A 15,664-nucleotide genomic window follows, 5' to 3' on the forward strand; every position below is an offset into this window, starting at 1 on the left:
AATCCCACCATTTACTTATATACATCAGGTTGGTGCAAAAGTAATGTCCGATTTCTAGAAAAAATGTTTCAGAGCGAATTTATCAATTTTTTAACCTTTTATAGATTTAAGATATTCAAAAGGAGTCTGTATTCTGTAATAAAGAGAGACTCTTTATGAATTCAAGGATGATACAACCTGTAGCCAACAAATTAGTAGAGGGGAAAAAATTCTGAAGCTTGGATTTTTGTTATTGGTGCAAATGTCGATGAATGCAATTTTTCTATTTTTTTAAATTTTGATCTGGGATCTGTGCAGAGCCATCCTTTGACATAGACAGTTTTTTGTTTGGCCTATGTATTTTCTCTTGGCACCCAGAGCAGGTTAGTGCGTATATCAGGTTCTCTGAAGCAGAATGTGAAGCTGCTTTTCACTGTGAAATGTTGTCCCTGTTTGAAGGAGAACTCTGATCCCTCAACTAAATTTACACATATACCACAGTTGGGTCTTCCGTATTTCTTTACTGACGGCTTCAGTGTTGTTGTTGAGCATATTCGGGCTTGTGTTAGGAGACTTTTCATAGATTTAAACTGTCTCTTGCTTTTTATGATGGCGTGCGTTTGGAGGATTAAGTTCATTCTGTGGTCCTTTTTTAGCAGGGTTTTGAAGGATGGTGTCGAAGGCTTCATTGTTAAGAGGGTTGTGTATGGAGATGTATGGTAGGGCTTTTGGTTGTAAATGTCTGAATTCGTGGATGATGAGTAGGGCATGTTGAAAGCATATGTCAATTAGTAAAGGTGGGTAATTCTTGGTGATGAGTGTATCCTTTAGTTCATATAGTCGTGTATCTCTGGTGCTTGCATTAGAAACTATAGTACATATCCGTTTTGCTAGGTTGAAGGGGATATTTATTCTGGTGTGTCTGGGGTGGCATGAGATGAATGATAGATATTGCTTGGAGTCCGTGGGCTTATAGTATATATCTGTTTCTATTATGTTAGATTTCTTAATGAGGATGTTGAGGAAGGGAAGTTGCTGATGGCTATATTCCATCGTGAATTGAATGTTTACGTTAAGTCCATTTATAAGTGCTTGAAATTCTTTAAGTCTCTCTACTTTCATGCCAAAGAATGAAACAGTCATCCAGATATCTCTTCCAGTTATTTTCTATGTAGAGGGAGAATGGGCTGCCATATTTTTCTAGAACCTTACAATAAAGACTAATTTCTAGATATCCCATGACTAGGTTAGCAAAAGTTAGAGGCAGTGGGTTTCACATGCAGGACCTGCTATTATAGGTGTCAATTTGAGGTCATTAGGAGAAGGGGACTTTGATTATTATGTCTGTGGCTATCCTGCATGCGTTACTTATTCTCTCACTTTTGTGTGTATGTATATATATATGCGTATATATATGTGTATGTATGTATGTTTATGTGCATATGTATGTGTATATCTATGTATATATATATGTTTATATAGGTGTGTGTATATATGTATGTGTGTATATATGTATGTGTGTATATATATATATATGCGTATATATATATGTGCGTATGTACATATATGTTTATGTATATATATATATATATATATATACACACACACACACACATATATATACACATATGCACACACTAATATAAAGGGGCTGCTTCTCTTACACAAATACCTTATAAGACGCTTCTAGTAAAATGGCAAAATAGAAGCAAAGCAAAACAAGGTTCCTGGTTTCTCTGGGAAAGTAGTAACTTTCTAGCAAAACTGATCTGGTTTATGATGTCCTGTTCCATGCATGGTAAAATGGATGTGTGAATAATTATGATGATGACAATGATACTTACCTCTGTTCTGCAGCAGGTTTTGGAGATGGAGATTTAGGCTCTAAAGTATCTGGATCTATTTCCTCTTCATTTTCTGTCACCCAACTACAATCACTGATGTTATCGTCGTCATCATCATCATCTTCAGAAGATTCATCAGAACTGATTTCACTCAGCTGACAAAACCAAATAACACAAATTAACAATATATATATATGTGTGTGTGTGTGTGTGTGTGTGTGTGTAACAAAAATTGTGAAAAACAACAAACAGGATTATTCTTCATTTTTACACTATTTTTTTCCCCATCCTAGTAATGGAAAAACAAACATTGAGCAATTTGTTTTACAGTCAGATGTCCTTCCTGTTGCTAACCCTTACCTGTTTCTCAGATACGGAGGCACATCTTCAAAGGCACAAAATCAGAAGACGAATTGTTGACAGGAAAATGACCATATCACCACTTGCAGTTTAGCAGCTTTCAGACAAGCATAATGTAAACAAAATCATATGCACACACACGAAGAGCTTCTTTCTACTAAATCTACTAACAAAGATTAGGTTGGCCTGAGGCTACAAAAGACTCTTATCCAAAATATTGTGGTGTGAGATTGAACCTGAAACCACATGGTTGGGAAATGAACTTCTTCACCTTACAGTCATGCCTGCACCTTTACCTCAACTAAATATTTATACAAGGAAATTTGGTTAGAACCTCAAGATATTCTGAACTCAAAAGCATCATTTTACACACACACAAGACTGCTAAAACCTTTCACTTAAAAAGAAAATCAAAATTCAACTCCAATCCCTATTAATTATTTAATAAATAGAGTTTTAATAATAAATAAGGCTTCAATATCAAAAAAACTCATTTTCCAAAGAGACAAGAAAACTGCTGCATTAAAATGTTTAAAGTACTTACAGCTACTGTATTCATTGTGCTCTCAGAAGACAATTTGAATCATCATCATCATTTAGTGTGCAATTACCATGCTGGCATCGTTTCTACAGCTGGATGCCCTTCCTAATGCCAACTACACCAAGAGTGTAGAGGATGCCTTTTACATGTCACTAACATGAATCCCTTTTATGCGTTACCATCATGGGTGCCAGTTAGTGACAACTGAACAGGTGCGTTTTATGTGTCACTGGCACAGGTCCTTTTAAGTGTCACCAACACAGGTGCCTCTTACATGTCACTGGCACTGTCCACGACTACGATTTCACTTGGCCTGAAGAGTCTTCTCATGCTCAGCAAACTTCCAATAGTCTTCATCATCTGTCATCGTCTCCATGAGACCCAACATCTAAAGATCATGCTTCACAACCTCATCCCATGTTTTCCTGGGTCTATTTCTTTGACAGCTGTCCTCATCCATGCACATCACATGACCAAACCAGCACAGTATTCTCTCTTGCACACATCTGATGCTTCTTAGGCTCAATTTTTCTCTCAAGACACTTACACTGTTGTACATGCACATCCAGTGAAGCATACTAGCTTTGTTTTTTTTTCAAGCTTCCCCATGTCTTCTGCAGTCACAGTCCATTTTTCACTGCTTTGTAGAATGCTGTGTAGCATAGCACACATGCATCTCAAGGGCCTTTGAGTCATAGGTCTACTTGATCAAGACTAACCTGGGGCTAAACAACAATTATAAACGAAAGAACATGAAAACTAACCTCATCTCCAACAATAAAAAGCTCTTGTGGGTAGCAGCAAGAAACTTTACTACTTGGCCATTTGATTAGAACAAACCCCTGAGGATCCAGCTGATATACCTGACCAGCAGCTTCCACATCACCATTGCTGTTCTCCTATAAATAAGAAAAAAGGATAAAGATTAAAAAAAAATAAACAGCCACTTGGGTCATTATATTTCACCCTCAATGCACTCATTTTCAAGATATTCTCCTAAACGTTCTGTTATGAAGTATTTTTGAAGCAGTCACAGCATCATCTTTAATCGTATTTGTTTCAGTCACCAGATTGCAGCCATGCTGGGACTCTGTCTTGATAAATTATAGTCAAAAAATTTACTCCAGTGTTTATCATTTTCTATAAAACCTGACACTTAATCTATCAGTCTCAATCGTCAAACTTCTAGGTTACAAGAATGTAAACACACCAACAACAGTTGTCAAGGACAAACACACACAGATTATATATATTTATATACACATTTATATATATACTAGCAGAAGTGCTCGTCGTTGCTCAGGGCTGAATTGCTTTAAAGTACTGTTAATGAGGTTGGGAAGCAAACTTCTTACCACACAAACAAACCTATGGCCTATTCATAATATTCACAAAACAAGATGTAATGGGTGTCTTGAGGAAATTTCGAACACTGGGTTCTCATTCCTAAGGTATTTTTCGATATTATTATTAATATTATTATTATTAACAACAAACAAGATGAGGACAAATATCTGTCAAATGTAAATAATGTACATAATTCCTGATCTCTTAAATATAGAACAACATGTAATAGGGTTTAAACTTCATCACAATATGTTTCACATTCTAAATAACAAGAAACATTCTAATTTAACACTGCTCAACTAAAACTAGGTACCATTTTCCTGTTTGAAGCAAAGAATATAAATCACTTCCATTAAATAAAAGGTTCAAGAAAGAAATGCCATAAGATTTGTACAAAAAGTAAAGTTTCTCCTTTTAAGTGCAAATAATATTTGTTTATGAAGCATCAACAGTTGGAAACTACAGCATTTCTAATCCAATCTTAGTTATACAATAATAAGACAATTATAATTAGGATTAGGAAGGGTATCCAGATATAGAAACTGTACCAAAACGGACAATTGGAGCCTGGACAGCTCCTGTCAAGCCGTCCAATCCATGCCAGTATGGAAAACGGACATTAAACAATGATGATGAATAAGACAACAATTGATAAACTGCTTACCTCTGCACCATCAACTCTGATAACTGCATACCCTGGCCGGTACTTGTAATAAGGATGGTCTTTAATGTCATACACACTCACTTCACTTTTTAGCGATATTTCTTCAGGTCTGACAAAGAAAAAGAAAATAATCGTAAAGCAATACATGAAAACAAAATCAAGTTAAAAAATTTCACATAAATAAGCAAATCTATTTCCATATACACTCCACACCTATTCAATGACTCTGAAGAAAGATTCCCAATGCTGTCCCTGAGGGAATACAAAACTTCAAGGAAGGAAGAAGTGGCTAAATGGTGGTTGTGATATCTATGACAATCTGTAAGGAATTTCATATCATGTAAATGATACAAAATATTATAATTGGAAATGAAAAATTTGTTGTTGGCTTGAATTGGAAACTGAAAAACACTTCAATAAATTATTTTCAGAAAAAAAAAAAAAAAAAAAAAAAAAAAAAAAATCAGTGGAAGAGACCCTAATTCAGTTATTCTGTTGGATTTAGTCAAAGGACTATGGTCAAGCTAGAGTAACCCCTTATTGCTTTAAATGTATTAGCTAATCCCAGTGGTTTATCTGGTTACCGACCTCATAAAACACACACACAATAGGCAAGTCATCCTTGCCAGAAGGGAGATAACATGGTCTAACCCAAATACAAGATTTTTCCTTTTGTGATGACTGCACAAATTTGGTTTACCCACACACACACACACACACAACTGACAGGCTTCCAGTTCCATTGTACCAAATTTTACTTAAGGCAGATGAACAGTGAGACTGAACCCAGATTCAGGAGGTTGCAAAGCCAACATCTTATCCACACAGCCATACTTGTCTATGTAACAACAGTTGGATACAACAAACACAAACTTAACAAAAACAAAGACAAATGAAAACAAAACTGTTTGGAAAGGCTTTTAAATGCCAGCCCAAAGGACTCAAACCGACATGAAGGTCAATTTAATTTTAAAAAATAATAATGGTGCAGGCCTGGCTGTGTGGCAAGAAGCTTGCTTCCAAACCACATGGTTCCAGATCCAGTCCTATTGCATGGCACCTTGAGCAAGTGTCTTCAACTATAGCCTCAGGCTGACCAAAGCCTTGTGAGTGGATTTGGTGAACAAACTGAAAGAAGCTCCTCATGTATGTATGCATGTATGTATGTATGTGTGTGTGTATATGTATGTGTATACATAAAAGATACCATTTCGAGCGTGGCCATTTTCGTGCGGGTGACACGTAAAAGCACCCACTACACTCTCTGAGTGGTTGGCGTTAGGAAGGGCATCCAGCTGTAGAAACTCTGCCAAATTAGATTGGAGCCTGGTGTTGCCATCCGGTTTCACCAGTCCTCAGTCAAATCGTCCAACCCATGCTAGCATGGAAAGCGGACGTTAAACGATGATGATGATGATATATGTATAGATATGCGTGTGTCTGGGTGTGTGCATGTATGTATATCTGTGTTTGTCCCCCCATTACCACTTGACAACTGATGTTGGTGTGTTTACATCCTCGTAACTTAGCAGTTCAGCAAAAGAGACAGAATAAGTACTAGGTAGTGCTCCAGCATGGCTGCAATCAAATGACTGAAACAAGTGAAAGAATAAATAAAAGCAGCTCTCGCGTTTTTGAGCATATTACATTTTACAATATTTATAGCAGTTGTTAACACTAGGCCATTGAACAAGGGTTAATAAGGGTATTTAACTGATTTGCTTCTCAAAACTAACCTATTAGATTTCCCAGCGTCATAAACTTTCATCCATTTTACCAAACAGGTCCTTTCGGCATGATTGCAACTATAAACCACCCCATAGATATTACTGGTAGCAGAATCTGAAAAAAAGTCACAAATCACATAAAAAATTTGGTTCCTAACATATGAAGTAGGAGCATATTCGATAGTTAACTGTAAACATGAAGTCTGGGTCTGGCAACTATAAAATGTGGACAAAACCTTATTTTCAACAAGTCATGAATTAAAGAATTTAACCAGCAATAAATTTCTTTCCTTGCAAATTCAAATATTAGACGAGTCACTTCACTGAAGACATTGAATAAAGATGCTGAAACAATTATCAAAAAATACGTTAAGCCAAAAAACATTTTTGAGAGAGAAAGAGGGAAGAGAAAGAAAGAAAGAGAGAGAGAGAGAAAGAGAGCAAGAGAAAGAAAGCTTACCCTTTGCATCCAAAACATAATCTCCAGGAAAAAATTCTAATTCATCTAAATGGTGAATAGGAAATAATTCTGGAGATGGTATCCCTATTTCTATTGAACCATCCTATAGAAAAACAATTTAGAACACTTTACTAAAAAAAATTTTGGTGTTTTTTTTGTTCATGATTACAAAAAAACAAAACACAAATTATTGATCATTAATTGCTGTCAACATATTTTAGTAACAATAGTAAAACAGTACAAACTTCAAGCTTATATTATTACTGTTTAACCCTTTAGTTACCATATTTCTATTGAAATGTAGTGTCTTTGTTTCATTATTAATCTGGTATTTGGAACATAAATTAACATGGAATTTTGAGGGAAGGTTTTAACTTAAATCACTTTAAAACAAAGATTATATCATTGACTCAGAGGCAGCCTAAGGTATGTCGGTATCATAAAGGTTAAACAGATTAAGGATTCTGATGAGTTCCATTTCTGTGTTGCTAACATCACTTCTCATACATGAAGTAGCAACAGTTTATGCAGAAAAGTTGACTAGCTAATACCAAAGCCTAGTAAAATATTTATTGAGCAGCTACTTTAACTTTTAACCCTTTTGATACCAACCCACCTGAGACTGCTCTTGGATCTATGATACAACTTTGTTTCAAAGTGATCTAAATTTAAACCATCAAAATTTCATGTTATGTTTCAAACACTAAATTTTCGTTTTACTAAATTCTTTTTTTAATTTTTACTAAATTCTTCATTATTTTTGTTTTACTAAATTTTTCATTATTTTCAAAATTAATTAAAACAAAGGTAATTAGTTTCATGGGTTAAATTAATTATTAAAAGAAAAATTCTTATATTATAAAAATTTAGTGTAAGGTAATGAGAAAAAATTCTTCTTTTACAGTTAAATGTCACTACAAAAGTTTCCACCGAAGCTTAATTCTAATAAAAAACAAAATTACAAGCTTGGAAACTGTAAAAATGTATTTTTATTAATATTACAGTAAAAAACAGCTGACCCATATCATAGGAGCTGAATAGTAAGTCAGAATACAACAACAACATATCTTCAAATAAAATTTTCATCGTGAAATTAGAAACAAAATATTAAGTCAAATGCTCAAAAACAAAAAAAAGATAATTCCAAAGGGAAATTTAGTAACTAAAACAGGTTTTAAAATATTTTGTATTCAGAAAATACATCAGGTGTTTCTATTGTTATTGCAAACTACTTTCAGAGCATCATCAGAAACTTCACCATCTTTCAATGTTGGCATAAAATTCAGGGCATTTAGGCTAGCTCTCTATTTTGCAGATAACTACCACCCAACACAAACACTTCTGCCTGACTTCTGCCTGTCTCAGAGGTATTAAAAAAGATTATGGCTTCTACTCTTTTCTTCTGAATAAGTAAGCTGCAGACATGGTTGTATAGTTATGAAGCTTGTTTCACAGCCATGTAGTTTCAGGTTCAGTGTAACAGTGCAGTATCTTGTGGAAATGTCTTCTACTATAAACCAGGGGCAAATAAAGCCTTGTGAGTGAATTTGATAGACAAGATTCACTATCATACAAGCAAAGCTGTGGAACTGAACCCAAAACCTTGTGGTTGGGAAGCAAATTTCAATGATTTTGGGAAGAAAAAATAATATACATAAACAGGTGCAGGTGTGGCAAGAAGCTTCCTTCTTAACCAAATGATTCCGGGTTCATTCCCACTGCACCTTGGGCAAATGTCTTCTACTATAGCCTCAGGCCAACCAAAGCCTTGTGAGTGGATGTGGTAGACGGAAACTGAAAGAAACCTGTTTTTTGTGTGTGTGTGTGTGTATGTGTGTGTGTATACAGAGTGCGATGAATAAACTGTCATCTAAATTATGCAAAAATGAAAATAACACTGACATCTCATTTTAACAGGTATATTTACCAAAATTACATAAAAATAGCTTGAAATACTAAAGAGTAAATTTATTCAATAAAATCACCATTGGCTTCAACCATGGCCTCTAGACGACATCGGAATCTCCTGCAACTCTTCTGGATGGTCTCCTTCTTTAAGTTGGTCGATGCTGCCATAATCCCTGCCAGCAATTCATCTTTGGTGTTACAAGTTTTGCTGGTATCTCACTCAACTGTGCCCCCACACATAATAATCAAGAGGGTTTGCAGTCTGGGGAGTTAGGTGGCCAGATGTTAGGGGTGATGTGGTCACAGAAATTGTCTGACAGCCATGACTGGGTTCTACTTGTGTGGCATTGCACAGAATCCTGTTGCCAGACATAGGGTCTTGCAGCAGCCACCCTCTTGATCCAAGGCAGCACTACCTCCTCCAGGCACTTGATGTAGGCCTATGTGTTGAGTCTGAGGTCATGTGGGAAGATGAATGGAAGTATAACATTGCCATCACTAGTAGTCACTCCAAACACCATTATGTTGACTGGATGTTTGATTTTTATCACTCTTGGTACATGTCCTCAGACTAACACCCAAACACTCTGAAATGTTCGTATTGGAGCTTCCAACACAAATGCCAAGCAGAACAACACGTCATTTCCAAATTTTTGGCAGAATGAATTGCATCATGGTGCTGCTTTCCTCAAAGACGGTGCCCAACTGATCCTACTAAATACTGTGTAGTCAACAAAATCAAAAACAAACAATGCACGAAATTAAAAATATAAAATGGCAACAATTTATCCATTGCACTCTGTGTGTGTTTGTGTGTTTATGCTTGTACCCACCATAACTTGACAACCAATGCTGGTGCATTAAGTACTAGGCTTACAAAGAATAAGTCATGGGGTCGATTTCTTTGACTAAAAAACCCTTTAAGGCAGTGCTCCAGCATGGATGCAGTCAAATGACTAAAAAAGTAAAAGAATACATATATATATAGTACAAAAACAAAACAAAAAAAATTACCTGCCAGACAACATTAACTAGAGAAAAAGTGTAACAGACTTCTACAGGTATTTTTTCCCCAGGTTTCAACTCCCTTTCAGGTAAAATTAATTTCTGACGGGCCTTTCTCCCTCGCACTCTCTTCATAAGACGGGTCTTCAGTGCAGGACCATGCTGAAAAGCTCTCTTCCTGCGTAGCGAAGAACTAGAAGCATTCGAGTGTCCAGATGCAGAAGCTTTATCAGATTCCTCCTCGTCTTCTAGTTCCTCGTATTCTTCAAGATTCTCAATTTCATCAATGCTTGTCACACACACATTATCACTGACTTCAGGTACACACTGGTCGTTGGCATCAGGTGTCACTGTTGACTCGTTCTCATGATTTCCATCTTTTGCCTTCTTCATATTATTTGGTGTAAAGCCATTGACTAGGCTGTTCTTACAAGCATCCCCTCCATTTTGTAAGTTGGGGGGGTTGTGATATTTTGGTTGGCTGTTTAGTACAACATCACTCTCCTTGATTGTATAGTAACATTTGTCTCCAATTTGAATAGAGCTGTGGTGAAACCAATCTAATTTCTGCATTCTAAAAAATAAAACAAAACCAATTTAAATTACATTAAACATTTAATTGCTGCAAAGGAACCCAACATTTATTAGCGTGAAATAAAGAAATAACACAAGTTAAATAATGTAAACAGAGCTTGAGCTTTGTCACCACATGGTTTCAGGTTCAATCTCACAGTACAACATGTTGGGTGAGTGTCTTCTACAATTCTACAATAGCCCCAGGCCAACCATAGCTTGAGGGAATTAGGTGGATGAAAACTGTACGGAAGCCCATTGTGTGTGTGTGTGTGTGTGTGTGTGTGTGTGTGTGTGTGTGTGTGTGTGTGTGTGTGTGTGTGTGTGCGCGTGCGTGCGCGTGTGCCTCCATTTGTCCTCACACTCTACACTATCGCTTGACAACTGTTTGTTTGTTTGCATCCACATAATTCAACAAGGCAAGAACAGATTTGTTCTCATAGAGATGATACAGGCTGTATATTATAATGGCCTTTAAACCTGGACTGCTTGTACTAAATTTTATTCAAATGTATTTTGCACACGAGAAAACAAAAGCTCACAAATGTTACTGTAGCCACTGTGCCTGTTCCATGCAAATTCCTAACATTAGATGCACAACTGACTGCTAACCTTCACATCTCCAACTAACTGCACAGCCATTTGTGGTAACACACAATCCTTATTATTTATTGATCAACACCAAAACTTTTTTTCCCAAAGTCCTTCAACTTGAAAAAGAATTAAGTCAACAGCGAAGAAAGGATTAACTCTTTAAAACTGTTCTTAAGACTTCATTTTTATTTTATATCACATCAGAAGAACAGTAGCACTATTGGTTTCAAGTTTCCAATAGGCTTAATCACAGTGACAAAGGAGTGAATGTAGCTCAGTGAAGAGTAAATATCACAAAGAACTTCATTCAAAGAATACTAGATTTTAAAAATGCCTCTTGGCTGTATTTTACATCCAATGCTGGAGAAAAATGGTATGTGTGAATGTGTCAAGGTGTCACACTGGAATTCAACCTAAACAACAAAACTGTAAAGCAAACTTCTTATACCGCATGGCTATGCTTGGCCCGAAGCAGTCAAACATTGTAATGCAGAAGATACAGTTGCATCAAATAAAGGTCATATCATCATCTTCATTTAATGTCTGTATTCTATACTGGCATAGGTTGAACAGTTTGACAGAATTCAAGGAACCAGAAGACTGCATTGAACTCTTTATAGCAGCTTTGGCATGATTGCTACAGCTGGATGCCCATCCTAATACCAACCACTTTACAGAGTGTACAGGGTACCTTTTTACATAGCACCAACATTAATAAGGTTACCCAGTAACTCACAAGACAAGACCCTCCATGACAGAGTAGGGGATGCAGTATTGAGGGAGATGACTTTGTGTCAGGTGTTCAGAGGTTAAAGTATGTTAGAGGGACAGGAACAGTGGTCTTGTTGCAGAAGAAATACAAAATACATGGCTACTTCAGAAGGAAAGGGAGAAAGGATGGTAGAGATGAGGTGTCAGGGTGTGCTCTTGAAGTACAAGAAGGTGGGTATAAAAGAGAACAGGGACAGAGAATTGAGGATGACAGAGTGTTTATGAGAATGCTAAAGGAAATTGACAAACAGAGATGAAGATAGAAGTGAATGGTAAATAAGGATGGAGGTATAGACAACAGTGAATCTCAGTTAGGGAGAAGGTAAGGAAAATAGGAGTAGGTCAGGGAGGAGCAATCACATAACAGTAAAACAGTAGATAGGTAAAAAATGAGGAGATGATGAGAAGTCTGGAGAGAGAGAGAGAGTGACAGAAATGGAGGTCAAAAGCACATAAGGGTAGATATAGTGAATGACTAAATGAAAAGTAAGAACTGATCAAGCAATTAACATGAATAGATTAATTTTAGATTTTTTTTTTCTTTTTTTTTTTCATTTTTTTTATTGCACTGCTCAACTAAATCACCATTTCCTATTTCAGCAAACAATACAAGATATTACTAATAGTTTAAACAAATCAAATGCCTAAAAATCTGTCTTTAATTTTCAATTAGTTTTATCTTTATCATAACTTTGGGAACAGAAATTATTTTATAGAAAGAGGGAAAAAATAAAACATTATGATTGATGGACAATTTTCTGTTCTTATAAAGAGTAGCAAAGCATTTTCAAGGTTAAATTCAGATAAGTTAAAAGAAAAAAGAAAAGATTGTTATGGTGAATATTGTTACCTTTTTATATCGTCTTTCTTAACAATAAATGGTGGTGCTTCAACATTGGAACCATTTTTAAACCCACAACAAGACCAATGCACTTCAACGTCTTTGGTTTTCACCTGAAAATAATAATCTATTTATTGACAATAAACTATGACTATAGATTCATGTTCAAAATATAACTTATATTTCTTTTGTTAAAAAAATGACCAAATTAGTTCAAAATACTTCAAAGAGAATATATACTATTTCTACCAGCACTAAATGATTATATATGGCTTCATCATGATTTCACCCCATGATAATGTTTTTTTTTTTTTTTAATCAAACAACTAAGTTGCATTGACAGTAATCATCTCAGCTGAGATCAGCAATTAGTGCACAACAATGGTTCAGCATATATTTACATCAACTGCTTTAACCAGTTTACAGCAGTGATTCATTCAGTTCCCTGTGCACAGTAATGGTAAACACACCGACTGAGGTCAGTTCTCAGTGCGAGATAATGTTCAGTATATATTTATGTCGACCGCTTTTGTGCAAGAACTCTTTATTTACCCAAACTATATCCCTGTGCATGATGCTCCTGTGATATTTTTCCTGAATCAGATCACTCAACAGCACAAGTCAGATCAACTTCATGTATTTACAATCATGTGAATTCAAAACTTCACTTTAGTTTGGTAGAGTTCAAAGCAGGGTACCACACACAGTGGCATATCACACTGTGAACAATGGCATCTAGTTTCCTCATTTCCTTTTAATTTATACACTATGCATCTCTGAAACATTTGTCTTCTTGGTAGTGGAGGGAAACAGTTGTGGAAAATGTCCATGTCCCTTCACCATGCAGTGTGGGGATGTCCACACATTCTGTACTTTGGCAAATCTGATGCTTCTATCATTTCTCGGAACAACAGATTCATACCTTGGAAGAGTACTTCTTTACTTATTCACCCCTGAAAGGATGAAGGGAAAAGCTGACCTCTACCAAATTTGATCTCAGACTACTAATAATCAAGACAAATACCACAAAGTATTCAATCTGCCATTTTAATGACTGCCAACTTGCTGTCTTAACAACAATGGTAATTACAATAAAAGTAATAATGTTGCTGTAGCCACAGTGCCTTGTGGTAAAAGATAATGATATCTACCATGCTGAAAATGTTGATGGATGTTCAGCATCATCATCATTTAATGTTCAGTTTCCATGCTACTATAGGTTGGACAGTTTGACAAGAGCTTGTAAGCCAGAGGACTGTGCCAAGCTCTACTCTCTGCTTTGGCATGGTTTCTATGGCTGAATGACCTTCCAAACATCAACCATTTTACAGAGTGGAAATGTGGTTGAAATAAGGGAATCCAGCTGTAGAAACTATATCAAATCAGACAATAAAGCTTGGCACAGTCCTCTGGCTTACCAACACCTATGCAAATGTGAAAATTTGAATATCCCAGACATGCTGACCTGGGCAAAAAAAGAAAAGAAAGAACCTAATTGAAAAGAATTGAACTTTAGAAGCTCAAGCATAAAAAGTGATGCAGTCTACAATTTTACTGTCAATAATGGGCAGAGTCAATAGAAACAATGGCTAAAAATGAAAATTAGTTAATTATTTGATGCAAGAGCTCACCTCTTCTACAACTGCAATAACATTCATACGAGGTTTATTGTGTGCAGTGTTTTTATTGTAAAGATGAGTCGTGTGAATCCACTCCACGTCTCGAAGGTCACCCATCACACCGCGAAGCTGTTGCCCAGGATAATAATACCGGTTTACAAATTCTGTATGCTGAGAAAGAGAGAAAGAAAGAAAGAGAAATGTAATAAAGATGATTATGCAGCAGGATTAAGACAAAAAAAAAAAACATCTAAAATTGTTCTAGTGCTTAAAATAAATGAAATTTCTCATGATGCACCAATTAAATCTAACCTCTCTCAATCAAACTAACAAAAAATCCTCTAAGTAGTCACTCAATCCAACTGAAACAGCAGTGAAATCTCACTCAAATAGTGCTACCAACTGAAAAAAAAAAACAAAAGTAAAGACACACTGGTTAATGCAGTCCACAATAGACTGCCTGAAAGAGAGGACAAAAATTATCCCTTCCATTGTAGGCACAAGGTCTGAGATTTTAGGAGAGTGGCTAGTTGATTACATCAACCCCCAGTGCACAATTGGTGATTATTTCTGAGCCCTAAAATGATAAAAGAGAAAGTCAACCCTGACAGAATTTGAACTCTGTACAAAAAAATGGATGAAATGCCACTAAGCATTTTGTCCACCATGCTAATGATTCTGCCAGCTCACCACCTTGGAGAAGACAAAAATAAAGACAACCAAGTGATATAGCTGGACAATGACAGCTAAAGTACTTGATTTGGGGTCTAGTTCATTAGAGCTTATCTGGAAGGGACCAAACAACAACTTCCTTTAAATAAAATAGCTATTGAAGCGTCATACTTAACATTTATACATCAAACGAAAGGCCTGATGCTGTGGCTTGTGTTAAGTATGATACGTAGATGGCTATTTTAATTGAAAGCTCTTTCAATTGCATTCACTGACTTTTTATGCAGCCTGGGCAGCTATTCACTATATCAGTAAAAGTATTATTCACAGTTTCCTATAAAATGGAGGTGAAAAAGTTTCATTTATGCATATTGCTGCGAATATATATTATTGACATAGCCTAAAAAGGCTGAAATGCATCTAGCATTCACATAAATCACTGCTAAGATGATTTCGTTTTGTCATGCTCAAATATATATTGTGTTTATAACATCTCATGTCTATGATGAGATTTTATCTCAGACAAACTACAGCACCATGCCTTTCAACAGTGTCTGTAAAGTACAATACACAGATGGTTATTTCAATTCAATACCATTTCAATTGTGTACACTAAGTTGTCCTTTTATCATACATTCTATACAAAAGTTCAACCCAAATCATCAGTAAACTTAGTTACTTTTTTCTTCTTCTAAGCTTCATTTTAAAACATTTTCTTTTCTCTTACGGTTTTTCATCCATTTTAACCCCCCCCCCCCC

The 15,664-nt window shown here is 35.9% G+C and overlaps 1 protein-coding gene across 3 annotated transcripts in view; it reads right to left on the reverse strand.

The window, feature by feature from the left end:
• Positions 1-15,664, reverse strand: part of LOC106868036 ((E3-independent) E2 ubiquitin-conjugating enzyme UBE2O) — a 109,269-nt gene that overhangs the window by 19,505 nt on the left and 74,100 nt on the right. For all 3 annotated transcript variants that reach the window (XM_014913136.2, XM_014913135.2, XM_014913137.2), the window contains 8 exons: positions 14,246-14,404; positions 12,624-12,727; positions 9,845-10,409; positions 6,923-7,025; positions 6,472-6,577; positions 4,736-4,844; positions 3,489-3,623; positions 1,824-1,978 (listed from right to left, as the gene is read on the reverse strand). In XM_014913136.2, coding sequence (XP_014768622.1) covers positions 1,824-1,978; positions 3,489-3,623; positions 4,736-4,844; positions 6,472-6,577; positions 6,923-7,025; positions 9,845-10,409; positions 12,624-12,727; positions 14,246-14,404 — 1,436 coding nt within the window. The remainder of the gene's footprint in view (positions 1-1,823; positions 1,979-3,488; positions 3,624-4,735; positions 4,845-6,471; positions 6,578-6,922; positions 7,026-9,844; positions 10,410-12,623; positions 12,728-14,245; positions 14,405-15,664) is intronic.

This window comes from Octopus bimaculoides, chromosome 9, assembly GCF_001194135.2.
Source record: "Octopus bimaculoides isolate UCB-OBI-ISO-001 chromosome 9, ASM119413v2, whole genome shotgun sequence".
Taxonomy (NCBI): Eukaryota; Metazoa; Mollusca; class Cephalopoda; order Octopoda; family Octopodidae; genus Octopus; species Octopus bimaculoides.